The sequence below is a fragment of the Geotrypetes seraphini genome, chromosome 5 (assembly GCF_902459505.1).
Source record: "Geotrypetes seraphini chromosome 5, aGeoSer1.1, whole genome shotgun sequence".
Taxonomy (NCBI): Eukaryota; Metazoa; Chordata; class Amphibia; order Gymnophiona; family Dermophiidae; genus Geotrypetes; species Geotrypetes seraphini.
The window spans coordinates 139320603-139340636 of record NC_047088.1 but is presented as its reverse complement, the minus strand read 5'-3'; the positions used below and the strand labels follow the sequence as shown (position 1 = coordinate 139340636).

General features: G+C 39.3%; 1 protein-coding gene across 1 annotated transcript in view; it reads left to right on the top strand.

Annotated features, from left to right (window-relative positions):
- ADAM23 (ADAM metallopeptidase domain 23) overlaps positions 1–20034 on the top strand; it is a 727231-nt gene that overhangs the window by 393346 nt on the left and 313851 nt on the right. Inside the window, 1 exon segment of the mRNA XM_033945744.1 lies at positions 2344–2415. Coding sequence (XP_033801635.1) covers positions 2344–2415 — 72 coding nt within the window.

Sequence of the window (20034 nt, the reverse complement as noted above, 5' to 3'; positions counted from 1 at the left end):
GATCCTGTTTAATCTTCTCTCACCCATCTTCCACAGTACCAGCTGGATCTCATACTTTTTTCACTCCCTTAGCTCTCCCCAACTGTTTTCATGCCCCATAATTTTTCCCATCACTCATTCTTTCACATCTTAATTGTTGTATTGCTCTGCCCCTCCTCTTCTGGATAGAGGTGTGGTGCCAGCCCCCACAGCTGCAATGGCCTACTCTTCCTTCCCCTTCATATACAGCAATAAATGCTGGCTCTTGAAGACAGTGTCAGGCTCTTGAAGGCAGTGTCAGGCTCTTCCATCCCCTTGCATGGCATGGGGAGAGTGGAGTGTGTTGCAAGCTTCTGTTACAATGGCCTACTCTCTCTCTCCACTCCTTCCCACACACATGTGGTGAAATGTTCTGGCTTCCATCAACCTAGTTTTTTTCTTTGCAAGTAAGAGGTTTAGCCTTAAAAGAACCTGAGCAATTGTGGTGATTAGCAGCTTATTATCTGACACCATGGGGGAAATTCATCATTGAGCGCTATTGATTTAGCATGCACTAAATTCAGACACCCATAAGAATATAATGGGCATCTTAGCATTAAGTGTGTGATAATCGTTAGTGTACGCTAAATCACTTAGCACCCATTGATAAATTCTCCTCCCCCCATTCTGATAGGCAAACTTAGGCCTAGATTCACTAAATTTACCGATCCTGTAACGATGGTCGCAAAATCAGTCGTTCGTGTTCCCCGACTTGATTTACTAAACTGCTCTCCAATGAATCTGCTCTCCTCTCCAATCCATCCATGCAAATTAGTAAAATCCCATGCAAAATAGCCAAGCGATTGATTCACTAACAATTCCTTGGCTATTTTGAAATGGGTTTTACTATCCTAAAACCTGACTGCTGCAGACCTGTTGGTAACTGTGTTACCGACAGGTCTGCTGGGTTTTTGGGGTTTTTTTTCATGTTTTTTAATGGCACAGATATTTTGAGTGTATTACAGAAACAAAATATCTACCCATTTAAAAAAATGAAAAAAATAAAACCCACTGCTGCCAACGGCCTCCCTCCGAGACAAACACACCGAGACAAATGTGGCACCTGACAAACGTGCCTCCCCCTCCTTTACCTTCACGTTGGGAGCAGGAAGGGTGCCTCCTGCTCCTTCGTCACACTGTGAGCCTTAGGCCCTGCCCTGGTGCATCATGTGATGCATGGGGAGGAGCCTAAGGCCCTGATTGGCTCAGGCGGAGGAGCCCAAGGTGCCTGAGCCAATCAGTAACTTCCTTAGGTAGGAGCCTAAGGAAGTCCCTGATTGGCCAAAACAAATGGCCAATCAGTGACTTCCTTAGGCTCCTACCTAAGGAAGTCACTGATTGGCTCAGGTGCCTTGGGCTCCTCCCAAGGGAGGAGCCTGAGGTGCCTGAACTAATCAGGGCCTTAGGCCCCTCCCTGTGCATCACATGATGCACTGGGGCGGGGCCTAAGACCCACAGTGCGATGGGGGAAGCTGATGGCAGGGAGGAGTGGGCATCCCTCCTGCAGGGTTTTCTCAGTGGTGGTGGGAGGTATTTGCCTTCTGCCATTTTGTTTTGTTTTATTTGGGGGGGGTTCGGGGAGCTAGGCCCTATGGCAGGAGGGAGTGGGCATCCCTCTTGCCTTTTTCTCGGGACCGCAGGACCGTGTTTGTCAGGGGATGCGTTTGTCTTGGCGTGTTTGTCTTGAGGTGTATGTCGGGGGGGCGTTGGCAGCAGTGGGGGATTTTTTTCTAATAGGCAGATATTATGCTTGTGTAATACATGCAAAATATCTGTGCCCTTACTGTCAGGGCTCTGCCCCGACTCAATCGCTCACTGAGAGATTGAGTCGGGGAATTTGCATGCAAATGATTTGTACCTCCGTGCAAGTCATTTGCATGCAAAAAAGAAAGTGAATCAAATGCTGTTTAAAAATTGGCCAACAGCGATTGATTCGCTATCTTTAGTGAATCTGGGCTTTAAAAGGATCTAGGTCTGATCACTGAATAAAAACCTCTTTCCACTTCCTTCCTGTCCTGCAGCCTTACATTTTCTGTAACTCCAGATAATTTCTGCTCATCCCACCTTACTGCTGTATCAGAGGAGTGGAAAATCATCCCCAACTGCTTCTGACCCTACTCCCAGCTCTGATAATGTAAAATGCTAAAGTCTTTGAAAGTTGGGTACCTATATATTACTCACTGGCTAATCTTGAAAGTTCTGTGTTTTGTAATTGCTTGGTTTGCCAATGCAGAAAAAATACTTTCCTTTTGTATTCTTTCAAACTAAATGTTTTGTTGCTAAAAACTCATTGATTTGGATATCTTTATTTTTCTTTATTTTCAGTACAAGAAACATCGTTCCTCTCATGCATATACAAACAACTTTGCAAAGTCTGTGGTAAATTTTGTGGATGCTGTAAGTATTCTTATATCCATTGGATACAGATTCTGGTTAGCTATCTAACCAAAAAGGCAGGAATTTTATGGTCTAGTTTCACTAAACCCTCCGATCCTGTCCCAACAATCGCAAAACCAGTTTTACTGGTTTTGCGATTGTTCCCCGACCCGATTCACTAAACTGCTACCAATCAAATCTCCTACCCGATCCGATCCACCCCTGCAAATGAGGGGAAATGGCATGCAAAAGTAGAAAGCCATCGATTCACAAAAACACCGATTAGGTTTGCCGATCGAAAAGAAGTGACTGCTGAGGACCAGTCCCTTACTATCCTTGCCGACTCTCCTGCCCTCTTCCGCCCTTACAACCACATATAAAACAACCAAAATTCCTTTTTTATATATTCTGCAAAAAGTGCATTGCGATCCTGTGGTTTTAACCTGACAAAAAAGTGCCTCCTCCCGCACAGATGCCCGCCTCCGTTGCCACTACCAAATAGACAAGAGGGATTCCCACTCCCTCCTGCCATCGGTCCCACTCCCAACTTCCCCCTCCAAAAAAAAAACGGCAGGAGGGATGTCGACTCTCTCCTGCCACCGTTACAGGTACGGGGGGGTGTAAACGGGGAGGGAACATCTGGTGGCAGAAGGGAGTTGGCATCCCTATTGCCGTTTGTTTTTTTTGGGGAGGAAGGGGGGAAGTCAGAAGTGGGCCAGATGGCAGAAGGGAGTGGGAATCCCTTCTGTCATAATTTGAAAGCAGCGGCAGCGGGCAGCGGCGTGGTGGGGGTCACTTTTTGGTGAGTTCAGGGGGGAGGGGGAAGGGGCACTTGTCGGGAGGGGTTGGTGTGGTGGTTTTTTGGTCTGATATTGTGCGTGTATAATACACGCAAAATATCTGCCCGATTTAAAGAAAAAAAAACCTCTCGACAGAAGCCCTGACAGCTGTGACAGGAGGCTGCTTCTCCTGTCACTACTGTCAGGGCTCTGTCCCGACTCAATTGCTTTTGAGTCGGGAGTTTGCATGCAAATGATTTGCACCTCTGTGTAAATCATTTGCATGCAAAGAAGATAGTGAATCAATCGCTATCGTGTTAAATCGGCCAGGAATCAGCCAACAGCAATTGACTCCCTATCTTTAGTGAATCTGGGCCTATATGAATAAGAAAATATACCCGCCTACAATTCCCTAAGGAAGCTAAAATTTGGCAGATAATGACAGCTTGATGCTGTCCCCTGCCAAACTTGTTCATCTCAAATAAGAATCAGCATGATTTCGCTAAGCAGTCTGCTATCACCTTCACTAATGGTTTAAGATCAAAAGTGAACTTTTCATTCTTAAGAAATCATTTGCTGCCCTTAGAAGGATTAGATTGCTTAAATCAGGGGTACCCAATACTTCAATTACGATCGACTGGTAGATCGTGAAGGCAAAGCGAGACGATCGTGGAGCCCATCCAGGGCTCAGTGATAGACTCGCATTGCCTTCACAATCTACCTGGCTGATCAGCCTTCCTCCCCCCGACGTCAATTCTGCCGTCGGAGAGGAAGTTCCGGTCCAGCCAATTGCTGCCTGGCTGGCCCGGAACTTCCTCTCCGATGGCAGAATTGACACTGGGGAAAGGAATGCTGGTCAGCCCGACACTTCTGCAGGGAGAGCTTCGGGCGGCAGTGGCTTGGGGGCCTGTTCACTGATGGCGGCAGCAGTGGCTTGGGGGGAGGGCAGGGAGAAAGAAAGGGGGCAGGCAGGTAGACAGAAGGAAAGAAGGGAAACAGAAGGAAAGAAAGGGGCATGGAGAGAGAAAAAAAGAAAGGAAGGCAGGGAGAAAGAAAGGGGATAGGGCAGGGAGAGAGGAAGAAAAAGTTGGGGGAGGGAATGAGGTCTGGAGGAGAGGAAGCATACAGGAGACTGAAAGAAGGGAAGAAATATTGAATGCACAGTCAGAAGAAGGAAGTGCAACCAGAGACATGAAATCACTAGACTACAAAGGTAGGAAAAATGATTTTATTTTCATTTAGTGATCAAAATGTTTTGAGAATTTATATCTGATGTCTATATTTTGCACTATGGCCCCCCTTTTACTAAACCGCAAATAGCGTTTTTTAGCACAGGGAGCCTATGAGCATCGAGAGCAGCGCAGCTCCCTGCGCTAAAAACTGCTATCGCAGTTTAGTAAAAAGGGAGGGAGTTATATTTGTCTATTTTTGTATGGTTGTTACAGTGCATAGAGTGACAGTGCATAGAGTCATCTGCCTTTGAAAAAAACCCCGGAATAGGAATGATAATTAACATTTTCTCTGCGTACAGTGTGCTTTGTGTTTTTTTAAAAAAATTTTTGTTGGTAGATCATTTTGACTTAGTCATTTTAAAAGTAGCTCGCAAGCCCAAAAAGTGTGGGCATCCCTGGCTTAAATCATGTAGAGGCAGTCATCAGTTTAAGAACGAGTTATGTTTTTAAAGCTGTTCTTAAGTTGGATTTGTATGTAACTCAGAACTTGTAGATTTTAAGATTCTTGCTGCTTACCTCTGCTCCCAGCTGACAAAAGGGCCAACTGTCCCTACTAGTGTTCACTCTAAGGTACAGCATGCACAACCACGCATTGTTCTAAATGTGGCCATGCATCATTCTTGAATCTGCTACAGGAGAGGTTTAGGAGTCTATGCCACTGGAAATACTGCTCAGTGAAATCAAATGCAGCCGCAAATGCGTTCTTAAGTCAGGCATCTGTAACTCGAGAACTGCCTGTATTGACTCTTGGGTGCTTAAAATATTATTACATGCTCTTATTTTTAACCAGTTTGACTATGATAAATTGATCTTTGCAGGGGTTCCCCTTGATTAGTTAAAGTGTTTGCAACTTATTCAAAATACATCTGCCAAGGTTTCTATGCTTTAAAAAAAAAAAAAGGTCAGATCATGTGAAATAATGACTGAATAATATTGGCTTAAAAATTGCTATTAGATCAGGTTTAAATTTTCACCATGCTTTTTACTCATAGATTTCAGTGCATTGTTCTTCAATTCTTTTTGTTTGTTTGCATCTTTAGTTTTGACTTTTAGACCCAGATGCACAAAGGCCCAGATTCACAAAGCTCTGACACCATGGTAAAAAATACCATAGTGGGAGCAATTTTTCTTTTACTAACGATGCTCAGTGCAATAGCATGCAAATTATATGCATGTTATTTATTCAGATAATTGCCAGTAAAAGGGGGAAGAACTGTGCCTGGTGCTTGCTAAGAAGAGCAATCGCTAGCACAGCTCCTCCTCTTGCCTGCCCTGTCAAAAGAATACAACCCCTGATCTCCCTGCCTACTGGTTCAGCTAATCAGGGTGGCTGCCAGATAAGCTGATAGGGGATTACGCTGCGCGATCAGCTGAACCAGCAGTCAAGGAGACCAGGGTCTGCTTTATTTCTTAATGGAAGCAGCTGTTGTGTGAGTGTGTTACAAATCAGTAACACACACAGTAGGCATCCCTCCTGACATGCACATGGCCAGCCCACAAGCCTTTTCCCGATGTCAATTCTGACGTTGGAGAGAAGGTTTCGTCCCAGCCAATCCTTGGCCAGAACCTTCTCTCCGACGTCAGAATTGACATTGGGGGAAGGCTTCTGGGCTGGCCATATGCAGTCGCTGCACACGCCTGGCCCATTCCTGTTGCGGAGGCAGCAGATGATGGAAATAGAGTGTGTTGGGTGGCAGGGTCGGCTTTGACGGTGGGGCAGGGAGAAATCAGCAGCGGTGTCTTCAGTGGAGGGGCAGACAGAGAGAGAAAAAGTTGGATTCATGGAGGGACAGAGAGAGATGTTGGTTGGGGAATGGAATGAGGTCTGGAGGAGAGGAAGCATGCAGGAGGCAGAAAGAAGGGAAGAAATATTGGATGCACAGTCAGAAGGAAGCGCAACCAGAGACTCATGAAATCACCAGCCAACAAAGGTAGGACAAATGATTTTATTTTCAATTTAGTGATCAAAATGTGTCCATTTTGAGAATTTATATCTGTTGTCTATATTTTGCACTATATTTATCTATTCTTGTATATTTGTTACAGACGTATTATTGTGTATTTTAAAGGCATCTGTTGTGTTCCTGACTAAAAGCAGATGTACTTCCTGTGGACTGGAATCTTCTTTGAGATCCAGAGAGAAAAGCCAGTTGTCTTTCTCTAATAGGAGATAGAGAGTGCCTTGGGACAGCATGTGAAACTTTTGTTGGACTAAGAACTTAAGGGCTCAGAGGTTGGGAAACGGGCACAGTCTTCCAGTCTTCTTTGGTATCAGAAAATATTTGGAATAGAAGCTCTGGCCCCTCTGATGAGGAGGTACTGGTCAATGGAAATCAGTTGCAGATGGCCTGAGAGTTATTGCTGAAGAAGGAAGATCTGCTGAACATTGAAAGAGAATTTTCTCGGACGCCTGTATGGAGGTATCTTGCGAACAGAAAGCATTTCCTTCAATGAAGACCTGCAAGGCCCAGTTGTTAGAGGTAATTAGGGTACAATGATGTTGATAATGAGTCAGATGACCTCATATAGGATGATTGGTAGAATGGCAAAATTGTGGCCAGACTCTGGATTAGGAAGTAATAGAAACATTGGTAGTTCAGTTGCAATTTGTTTGCTGGAGATAACACCTTTGTCAACCAGAATATCAAGTGGAAGAACAGAATAACTGTGCAAAAGTGGACCGGTGTAGGCACAACTTTTGAATTCTGCACAACAGATGCTAGGAATTATTTAAAAAAGGGATGATTAACAAGAGTAAAGATATTATATTACATAATTTCTGAGGATTGTTTGTATGTTTATTTTATCATGTTTTTGTTTTAAAATTATGTATGTAAATTATGTAAACTATTTAGTTTTAAACAGTATAGAAATTTTTTAAATAAATAAATTATAATGCCTCTATATCGCTCCATAGTGCGACCTCACCTGGAGTATTGCGTTCAATTCTGGTCTCCTTATCTCAAGAAAGATATAGGGTTCCTTTTCGAAGCTGCTTTATCGCATGTACATTTTTAGCGCACGCTAACTACCCTGCGCTAGCCGAAAAACTACCGCCTGCTCAAGAGGAGGCGGTAGTGGCTAGCGCAGCTGGCAAATTAACACGCGCTATTACGTGCGTTAAACCGCTAATGCAGCTTCGTAAAAGGAGCCCATAGTGACACTAGAAAAGGTTCAAAGAAGAGCGACCAAGATGATAAATGGTATGGAACTCTTCTCATATGAGGAAAGACTAAAAAGGTTAGGGCTCTTCAGCAAGGAAAAGAGAAGGCTGAGGGGAGATATGATTGAAGTCTCCAAAATCCTGAGTGGAGTAAAATGGGTACAAGTGGATTGATTTTTCACTCAATCAAAAATTACAAAGGCTAGGGTATACTTTATGAAATTACATTGAAATACTTTTAAAACCAATAGGAGGAAATATTTTTTCACTCGCATAATAGTTAAGCTCTGGAACGCATTGCCAGAGTTTGTGGTATGAGCGGATAACATAGCTGGTTTTAAGAAAGGTTTGGATAATTTCTTGGAGGATATGTCCATAGTCTGTTATTGAGAAAGACATGGGGGAAGCCACTGCTTGCCCTGGATCAGTAGCATGGAATGTTGCTACTCCTTGGGTTTGGGCCAGGTACTAGTGACCTGGATTGGCCACCGTGAGAATGGGCTACTGGGCTTGATGGACCAATTGGTCTGATCTTGTAAGGCTACTCTTATGTTCTTTTGAAGTGACTTGAGGAGAGGGATAATGTGGGCATAGCAACATTGCCAGAATATGAAGCATGGGGGGCGCTATTGAGCTGGAGAACAAGGTGGCCGCATAATCTCTTCTCTCCTCCTCAAAATCTAAATCATCGAAGCGGAGCAAGTGACAATTTTCACAGATTAAGTATATCAATATACCATCTTAAAGCTGAGATGGCAGTGAATAAATCTGGTAAAACAGATTTACAACCAGCACAAACGTCGGGATCGAAAAGATCCAAACATGATCCTCCGTCGCCAGAAAAACTGCCGGTGAGTAAACACCATACAGACTCTTCAGACATCGTGTTAGATGAGATCCGCGCTTTAAAAGATCTCATAACAAAACAATATGATATAACATGCGAGATGCGTAGAGAGATAAACTCACTCTCAGTCTCCTTCGAATCTTGTAAAACGCGTGTCGAGGCATTAGAGACTAGAGCAGATATGGCGGCGCTTTCCTCGGCACAGTTTGAGGAACGTGTGCAGCAACGCTTTAAAAAGTTGGATCAAGAGCTGGAGGATCTTTCCAATCGCAATCGGCGAAATAATATAAGAATTATTGGTCTGCAGGAATGTGCGGAAGGATCAGATCTCATTAAATTTCTGGCTGATCAACTCCCGAAAATCCTACATTTGCCACTCGACTCACCTCTACAATTTGAACGAGCCCACAGGACGCCATCTTCTTTAAAACAAGGATTCACACGACCAAGACCCATCGTGGCAAAACTATTGCGCTATCCTCAGGCTCTACAAATTCTAACAGCGGCAAGATCCACCTCTGATTTGAAGTTTGAAGATAAAAAAATTTTGATCGTTCCGGATTTGGCGAAAACAACGGCGCGAAAACGGAAGTCATTTCTGGACATGAGAACACGCCTTAAATCAATGGGAGCACGTTATGGACTGCAATACCCTGCTCGGATGATTGTGACAATTAATAACTCTACCCAGCATTTTGATTCCCCAGAGCAGCTCCAATCTTTCCTAGATAACCTGCAGTCACAAGGCATGTCATCCACCTGATGATTTTATACTACACTTCATCTACATGCCTAATTTCTACTCCTTTGGATGACTGTGACAATCAACAACTCTACCCAGCATTTTGATTCCCCAAAGCAGCTTTAATCTTTCCTAGACAGTCTGCAGTTATAAGGCATGTTGTCCACCTAATGATTATATATTATACTTCATCTACATATCTAATTTCTACTCCTTCGGATGACTGTGACAATCAACAATTATACCTAGTATTTGGATTCCCCAGAGTAACTCCATTCTTTCCTGGACAGCCTGCAATCACAAGGCATACCTTCCACCTAATGACTCTTTACTATACTTCACCTACATGCCTAATTTCTACTCCTCCGGATGAATCTGACAATCAATAAATCTACCCAGCAATTTGTTTCCCCAGAGTGTCTCCAATCTTTCCTGGATAGTCTGCAGTCACAAGACATATCGTTTACCTGATATATTATACTTTATCTACATGCCTAATTTCTACTCCTGAGAACTGAAGATGACTACAGAAGACCACACCTGCTTTTCACTTTCTTTGCCTTCATATTTCAATGATTTTGCTTCTTTTTCCTTTCTCTTCTTATTTAACTCATACCACTGTCTTTTTGATTATTTTATTATTATCCCCCTTTTTTTTTTTATTGAAATACTTTCCCTTCTTTTAATTTCTATTATGATCTATGCTATAGATATATAACTTTTTCATATTGAATCTGTGTGATCTATACATGAATGGGAAAGGGAGAGGGAGGGAAAAGGGGAAATTGATTGAGGGGGAGGGCAAAAGGCAGAAAAGGGAAAAGAGGGAAAGGGGGGGGAAAAAAGGGGGGAAAAAAAAAAAAAGTCTATCCTGACTTCATTTCATTTAGGATTTTTACCTTTGATATGGTTGTACACTTTGGTTAAAAGGAAAGATTTAAAAGGGTATGAGTTTCAACATGGGGATTTATATGCACAAGATAATGTGAAAGCATAAGAAGAAAATAAAGAGGGAAAACATAAGAAATAGGCAACAATTAAATTTAAAAATAATAAAATCCTACAATAACACAAAAAAAAAAAAAAAAGGGTAACGGGGAAAAGATGGGGGGAACAGGGAATAATTATATATAAAAAAATATATATATATATTTAATAATAAAAAACTAAACATAATAATACAATAAAATTATGTATATTCCATACGTTATAAAGAATCTAATTTACTTACCTGTTAATTTCTGATTTGATTTTTCTATAAGGATTACTAGTTTATTTTACATTCATTATGTTTCATTGAAGTAATCCCATTTCTTTTTTTTCTTTTTTTTTTTGCATAAATATTTACTATTTGTAAAATTGCACAATTTTCAGTGATCTCTTATTCTGCTACTTCTATGATTTTCTTGCTTCGTAGATATCCTATTATAGTATCACATTGAAAGGAGAGATATGTTTAACCTTGTTACTCTGAGTTTAATGGCACCATTCTTCTTTTTTCATACGATTGGCTGGACCAAGTTGGTCCTCTTCGCCTTTTTGCTATATTGCATGTTCTAATTCAGTTTTTGTTTTACATACATGTACTTTCTTTTGGCACTTGGCAGTACGTCTTTGATACTAAGATGGTATTCTATGTTTCCCAGATTCATACTCTAGATCTATACTTTGGAACAAGCTCTTATGACCTCAGATAAGCAATTACCAGTTTCTGTTGTCTCATGGAATGTTATTGGGCTAAATAATCCTATAAAAAGAAAAAAGGTTCTCATTCACCTAAAACAGAAATCACCAGATATAATAATGTTACAAGAAACACATCTCCCTTCCACATCCTCTTTGATTAAAGCATGTAACTGGATTGGTTCTGGGATTGATTCCCCTTCGTTGGGTAGAAGGGGTGGAGTATCTATACTATTTTCTAAGTCTATACAACCCAGGATATTAAGTCAGGATATTGACACCAATGGTAGATGGATAATATTACAGATCACCATACACACTGTTCCATTTCTTTTGATAAATGTATATGCACCTAACAGTGACTCTCCAGGATTTTTCCTTGATTTATTAACTACTATACAAACATTTGAACCACTTCCAATTCTTATGGCGGGGGATTTCAATCTCCCTCTAGACCTTCACTTAGACAAACAATCGAAATCCAAAATGTCTCCGCAAAAATCTCATATCTCCTTTAAATCACTTATCGCACAACTTCAGTTAATAGATATCTGGAGATTACAACACCCTTCTGATAGACTATACATTTCACTCTATTCCACATAATAGTTTCTCCCGACTGGATTACATCTTTGTTTCCCCTCCTTTCCTTAATTCCATACTTAATACATATATCTCCCCAATTCTCATCTCTGATCATTCGCTAGTATCTGGTACTTTCTTATGGAATATAACACCTACACCTAGATCTCCTTCATGGAGACTACAACTCTCTCTATTGGAAGATGATGTAATAATAGATCGTATTAAGAAATTTATTCAAGATTTCTTTACTACTAATGTCACATCTGATACAGATCCTTTAATTACGTGGGAAGCCTTTAAAGCCGCGTTGAGAGGGGAATTTATCTCTATTGCTTCTCATAAATCAAAAGCAGATAAAATTACTATAACAGACTTAGAAGCACAAATCTCGAATATGGAACATTCATATAGCACTACAAAAGATCCCAAACAATATAATGACCTATGTCAACTCAAATATCAATATAATCGTCTCATTTCCAAACAAGCAGGGATGCAAATATTCCTCAGTGAAGCCAAATACTACGCAGAAAGAAACAAAAGTGGTAAAATGTTGTCCTCATACTTGAAGCGGAAACAATGTAAACTCCAGATTCCTGTGATACACAATGAGAATGATCTTCCTATCACTTCATATTCTGGTATTCTAGAAGTCTTTCAGGAATATTATCAAAATCTATACCGTTCTGAGACCACAACCGACTTATCCTCTCTAAATTCCTTTCTCTCAAAACTACACAGACCAGTTTGGTCTGATTCAGATAATATACTCTTAAATCATTCTATAACTGCAGAGGAAATCCTTCTTGCACTGAAACAACTCAATTCCAACAAATCACCAGGTGCTGATGGGCTCCCTGTAGAATTTTATAAAATTTTCCAAAAAGATCTTTTACATCATCTTCTTGAGATGTTTCGGTATCTCTCTCCAGACTTAGTTCAACGCAGTTGCTTTAATGAGGCAATCATTACGGTCATTCCAAAACCTAACAAAGATCATTTGAAAGTACAGAATTATAGGCCTATTTTGTTACTGAATGTAGACTATAAAATATATGCTAAAATATTGGCAAATAGAATAAAAAAGGTTATTCACAAAGTAATTCACCCTAACCAAATTGACTTTATGCCCAATCGACTTATTGCGGATAACTCCAGACTTTTCTTTCACCTCTCTCACATAGCCAGCAAATCACCAAATCCTGTTATAGCCTTATCTCTTGATGCTGAGAAGGCTTTCGATAGAATTGAATGGAACTATTTATTTCATATATTAGACTGGTTCGGAGCACAATCTCCTTTCATTCAAATGATCAGAGTTCTCTATTCTTCTCCATCAGCTCGAATAATAGCGAATAATTCTCTTTCCTCCTTTTTTCACCTGTATAGAGGAACTAGGCAAGGTTGTCCTCTTTCCCCATATTTGTTTAATCTCGCTCTGGAACCATTACTTATTCAAATTAGGCAAAACCCGAATATATCTGGTGTAAGGTGCAATTCAACTGAAGTTAAACTCTCTGCATATGCAGATGATGTTCTTCTATACATCTCTAACCCGGAAACTTCGATTCCAGAACTTCTTCGTACTATAGCTGATTACTCCTCCTTCTCAGGCTACAAACTTAATCAAGATAAAACAGAGTCTCTTCCTTTAAATCATTTTGCAACCTCAGCCATGGTTCAACCTCATAATTTGATTTGGACTTCTAACAAACTGAAATATCTAGGCATTAAACTTACGCCAACCCTTTTAGAAACTATTGAAGTCAATACACAGAGAATATTTCAACTAGTTAGAACCTTAATTCAATCGTGGCACCCTCTATTCCTCTCCTGGTGGGGTAGGTTGGAAACAATAAAAATGATGTTTATGCCCAAAATAAATTATATTCTACTTATGATACCTTGTCTCTTTTCTCCACCTTTTTACAAAAAGATTGATTCCCTTTTATCAGCCTTTCTTTGGAAAAATAAGCAGCCCAGAATAGCACTTAAAAAACTTAAATTGAAAAAAGAAGCAGGTGGAGTCCAATTCCCTGACTTCTGCACTTACCATAAAGCCTTTATCACTCATCAAGGCTTACATTGGTTCTCTGATCAAGAAAATAACTCATCTATCTGGCTTGAAGTGGAAAAACAAATATTATCTCCTCTACCTCCAGCTGCCTGTCTAACAGCAACACGTAATCCATCTATATACCCTATATTGAACTCGACAATACAATGTCTCTTAGACTTTGATTCCATCCTGGAAAACTCATATGCTACATCGCCGCATATATCTCTATGGTATAATCCAAATATCCTTATAGACAAAAAACCTTTTCTCTGGAAGGAATGGATAGACAAAGGAATCTTCTTCTTGAAAGACATCGTAGATGTTAATTTTAAATTACTTCCTTTCTTATCCCTTCAAACTAAATTTGATTTATTGCCCTCTGCGTTTTACCAATGGATGCAGCTCCATCATTGTATCTCACACAATGTTTCCCTTCAAAACATCACTGCTGCTCAGCCGTCTATTTCTACTCTTGCCTCAGCCCTTTTGACAACAGGACACACTGCGTCTAAACTATATAAGTTAGTCCTTTTCCGGGACAATTTACCTAATAACACGCTAATGGGCATATGGGAAAATGATTGTGAACAACACTTAGGTAATAAGGCATGGGAATTGCTCTGGTCAAAATCTCTGAGGTCATTATCATCAGCTAGTACTATACAATCTATGTATTTCTTATATCATAAAGCTCTATGGACCCCTCATAAGTTATGTCTTGCAGGTCTCCTATCTTCTAATGTTTGTTGGAACTGTCACACAGATCAAGGTTCATTAATTCATATGATATATGAATGTTCTTATGTGAATTCATTTTGGCAAGAAGTATGGTCCACAATGAAATCTATGTTTCATCTAGATTGTCAATTATCTTTATCTATTGTAATGTTCAAATCTCACTTCATACACATTGATTTATTAGATTCTCAAAGAAAATTGTTTGATATATTACTCATTCTTGCTCAGAAATTGATTCTAACTCACTGGAAATCTGCAAACTTACTTCACATCCAACATTGGTGGAACTTAGTTTTACAATACCATAAATATGAAATAGCATTTTACAAATGTAAAGGACAAATACGTTCTGCTAATTCTTGTTGGTCCCCTTTACTACAATACCTGCAAACATCTAATGTATGAATGTATTTATTTTATATTTCTCTGTAATATTATTAGTATTTGTACTGCTTTTTGCCTCTGTTACTTTGGTTTTATATAAAAATTTTCATGGAAAAAAAAAAAAAGAATATGAAGCATGCATCAGAGTTGTGAACAGATTGAATGGGAGTGAAATGGTTTAGTGGAAAGCCAGTGAGAAGCAGGTCGCAGTAGTCTAGGCAAGATGTGGTAAGAGTATGGATGAGGGTCTTGGCAGTGAGCTCAGAAAGGAAGGGTCTGATTTTATCAATATTGTAGAGAAAGAAACAGGTTTTGGCAGTCTGTTGGATAGGTGAAGAGAAGGAGAGATGAGTCAAAGATTACCCCAAAGTTGCAAGCTGACGAGACGGGGAGGATCAGGGTGTTGTTTACAGAAATAGAGAACAGGGGAGAGGAGAGATGGATTTAGGTGGAAAGATTAGGAGCTCAGTCTTGGCTATATTTAATTTTAGATGGCGGTGAGCTATCCAGGTAGCAATGTCAGACAAACAGGTTAAAACCCAGGACTGAATGTCTATTGAGATTTCAGGTATAGAGAGATAGATCTTCAGTCATCAGCATAGAGGTGACACTGAAAGCCATGGGAGAAGATTAGAGCACCAAGGGAAGAAGTATAGATGGAAAAAGGAAGTGGTCACAGGACAGAGCAGCATTCTCTCTCGTAACCAGTGACCCCTTTCCATTCAGACTACTATTACTTATCATTTCTATAGCACTACTAGATGTATGTAGCACTATATATTAAACATTGAAGAGATAGTCCCTGCATAGTAGAGCTTACAATCTAATTGTAAACCCAGGGTATAGGCAGCTGCCTTAACCCTTCCCAAATGTTGGCAAACAGGGCACACAAAAATATATGTTTAGGATCAAGTTTCAAGTTTATTGACATTTGATGAATCGCTTATCACAATATCTAAGCGATGTACATAGTAAAAGCCACCAGACGGTGGTTTAACATACAATTTAGACAGGTTAGACATAAAACAAACAGTTTACTAATAATAGTATTAAAATTGACGAAAAAAGTCAAAGTAACTTAAATAAAGTTAAAAATTGTTAAAATCTAGACAGACATGAATTAGTAGGGAGGAGGGGGAAAAAACAATAAGGAGGGAAGGGATTTAATAAAATTTTGTCAAATTATTATATGATGTAGGAAATTTTAGTATGTCATTTCATGTATCAAATGCATCTTGAAATAGAAAAGTTTTTAACATTTTCTTAAATGATATAAGGTCTTTTTCGCTTCTAATAAAATTTGGTAGGGAATTCCATAATGTAGGGGCCATAACGGAGAATATGTCATTTCTTCTTGTGCCGATAATTTTCAAAGAAGGGATTGATAATAAATTTGAGGAGGATGATCGTAGAGAACGTGTAGAATTATATGGAATTATCATTTTAGATATAAATTGAGGTTCATTGAAGATTATTGTTTTATAAACCAAAAATATAATTTTAAAAGTAATTCGGTGAGAAACGGGAAGCCAATGTGATTTGATCAATAATGGGGTGATATGATCGTATTTTCTTGCTTTATGAATTAATTTTATTGCAGTGTTTTGAATTATTTGGAGTCGTCTTTTTTCTTTCTGAGTTGTGTTAATTAAGAGGGAGTTACAATAATCAATTTTAGAAATAATTAGAGAATGAACCAGAATATTAATTGATTTGGGTTCTAGAAAGGTAGAAATCGAACGAATAAGACGTAGTCTATAAAAGCATGATTTAACTATTTCACTGATATGGCTGTGAAATGATAAATCTACGTCAATTATTACTCTAAGAATTTTCAATTTGGGTACAGATTCTAGAGGGGTATTATCTAGGGTGAATTGTATATATGGTGTTAAGTTTCCTTTCCAAGTAAAAAGCATGGTTTTTGATTTTTGAATGTTCCGAGCTAGTTTATTACAACTTAACCAATTTTTTATTAGTTCTAGTTTGTCATTGATGGCTTTTATTTCTTCATCTTTTTCTGGATTGAAGGGGTGTATAAGTTGGATATCGTCTGCGTAAGAGAATGTTGTAAAACCTAGTGATTGTGAGATAGTAAGAAGAGATAGAAAAATGTTAAATAGAAGAGGTGATAGTATTGATCCTTGTGGTACCCCATAGGTTGAGGAATAGTTTGAAGAATAGACGTCATTGAATTTAACTCAGGAAGTGCGGTCTGATAAGAAAGAAGTTAGAACTTGGCCTTCAATGCCTAATGATTGCATACGATTTAATAAGAGTTCGTGATCAATTGTATCGAATGCGGCCGATAGATCTAACGAGAAAAGAGCTACGGATTTGTGGTGGTCTAGATAATAGTGGATATTCGTTACGAGACCGATCAATGAGTATTCAGTACTATGATGTTTTCGAAAACCAGTTTGGTTGGGGTGAAGAGTGTTCGAGGATTCGACAAACTCTGAGAGTTGTTCAAAAACTAGTTTTTCGGATAGTTTCATTAGAAAAGGTAGGTTGGAGATGGGGCGGTAATTAGATGTGTCATTTTGACTAGATTTATAATTTTTTATTATTGGCGTGACAACTGAGGTTTTCCAAGAGGTGGGGACAGTTGCAGAAAGAAAGCTGTTTTGGATAAGAGAAAGAATAAAAGGGCCGACACAATGAAAAAATTTCTTTAAATAGAACGGAGGGATAATTTCTTGAGGAGAACCTTTTAAATTAATTGATTTGAGATGTCCTATGGCAAACATGCACCAGAGAGTCTCCTTGCTCCTCTAAGAAGACCACTAAACTAAACTAAAACTTAGACTTATATACCACATCTCTAGAAACAGTAGAGCTCGGCACAGTTTACAAGAAATTAGAAAGGAGAGCAGATACAATATGGATTTGGAATAGTATGGAGAGTAGCAGAATTTACAACTTTAAAAATAGCCAAGTTTTCAGATGTTTTCGAAATGGTTGGAAAGAGCCCAGATCACGCAGTTGAATGGAAAATTATTTCACAGCTTAGTAATTTTGAAAAGTAAAGACTTTCCTAGTTTGCCAATGTAGGAAAGGACAATTTAAATTTTTGAGTAGATCTGGTAATGTCAGATCTTCCAGAATTCCTAGACAGGGGAATTAAAGGAGGAAGGATGCCATGCAAGATCTTAAATATTAAGCAAGCACATTTAATATAAACCCTTGAAATTATTGGAAGCCAATGAAGATTTTGCAAGGGCGGAGAGATATGATCAAATTTACTTTTTGCAAATTACAGCCTAGCAGCAGTATTCTGGATCAGTTGAAGTCTTTGAAAGCTTTTCTTGGTCAAGCTTAAATAGACCGAATTGCAGTAATCCAGCCTCGAAAGGATGATTGAACAAGGACAGCAAAATGTTTTTGATGGAAACAGGATTTCATTTTCCTCAACATATGGAGACTAAAAATACATTTTTTTTTTTAACCAAAGAATTAAGATGGTCATTGAATGAAAGTGTTGAATCTATGGCAAGATGGCGTCCTGAGCAGACGTTGGTCTGAAAGCTCCTCTTCACATGGCAATTTTTGTTTTGAAAACTGTTTGAAATACATCTTCTAGATGCCTAAAAGAAGGGGGAAACAAAGAGGTTTCCCTCCACCTATCTCTGGCTCATCAACCCCACGACATACTGTAATAACATCATTTACAGTCCAACCCTACTTACCGGGCGAATCTGCTGCTGTGACCGGGGTAGAACACAGCTTGGACGGCAAACCTTCGCTGAGCCCACGAGGACCGCACACGCCCCCAAAGCCCGGCGAAACATCGGGAGATCAGACGCTGCTGGAGGGCATGCCGAATGTACCGAGCATGGCGCACACTGTACCCGAGATTGACCCAGAAGTGATTCCAGCGATGCCGACTCTGGGACAGGAGTCGTTGCACCTTGGGAGCATAGAACTTGAGGGGTCCAGCGGTGGAGAGAACGAGGGAGCCTGGAGTTTGCTCTCAGAATCTGGCAGTTATCTCCCCTCTCAAGCCACTGGAGAAACCTCAGGCAGTGACTCTTGACTCTATATGGTCTGCGATTGAAAACCTGCACTCGGTCTGTACAAACTTTATATCTATTACTTTAAATACTTCTTCCAGGATAACCCATTTGGAGACTTCAGTTCAACAGCAGAAGACTGAGCTTTCTAAACTAGAGAAACTAACAGTTGAGAATAAGAACTTGGTGACTAAACAAATGACTGATAGAATGATGTTTCTGAGGAAGATAGAAAATTTGGAAAATCAACAGAAAAATTTGAATTTAAGGATTCTTAATTTTCCAATAGCTAAATTTATGTCTCCTCAGGAACTCTTTAAGAACTTTATGATGACAGTTTCAGAATCGAATCTACCTCCGACCCAGATAATTTATTATTTAAAGAATATACAAAAAGAAAAAGTTTTAGAAGGTGGAATTGAGCAGTTAGATGTATCAGCTATATTGCAATCTTCTGAAATTGAAACAGTGGGTCGGGCGACATTGTTAGTATCTCTTGTGTTTTTATAGGATAAAGAAATGCTGTTGAAATTATACTTTAATTTAAAACAAATCACCTTTGTAGGTGAAAAGGTATACATATTTCCTGATGTCTCAAAATGGACACAGTCCAGGAGGAAAGAATTTTTGCAATGTTGCCCTAAAGTGATTTCAATGGGGGCAACTTTTCAGTTAAGATTTCCTTGAATCATCATCAAATGTTTTATTTCCTATCAAGGGAATAAATATATATTTTTTGAGCCTGCCCAATTAGGTTTCTTTTTGGAGAGTAAAGGGATCTCAATGCAGCCAGAATGAATCAAGTGATTAGTGCGGAATTTAGATTAAATAAATAGGTTAAATCTTATTGCTGCTCCTTTTGTTATATGTTTTATTATACTTGTATCCCCTCTCCCCAGGGAGTTTTCTCTTTTTGTCTTGCCTACCTCCTTAAATTGAGGACTAAATAGTTAGTATATTGCTTTGTATATTTTCTTTAGTTTGTATTGACTAAATATTTGTATTTCAGTATTTCCTGTACCATTTTATGGTTATATAGAAATTATTAAAAAAAAAAAAAAGTGTTGAATCTATAATGACACCCAGAACTTTACTTGAGAATTCAATCTGCAGTGAGGATCCTGAAGGCAACAGAATGGACGAAAGTAGCTGCTCTAATTTTGGGCCAAGCCAAAGTAACTTTGTTTTGGACTCATTCAGTTTCATTTGTACAGTAAGGGCCCAAGACGGAAGTTTTGTTATACATTCTATTATATTCCCAACGAAGTTAGTGAGATTTGAGTCTATCTCAAGGAGAACAAAGATGATGTTTGCATATGTAAATAGTGTTTCGCAGGGGGATAAATGGAAAAGCATCAAAGTAGTCATGTAGATGTTGAAAAGAATAGGTGATAAAGGCTTCCAAGACATGGTGC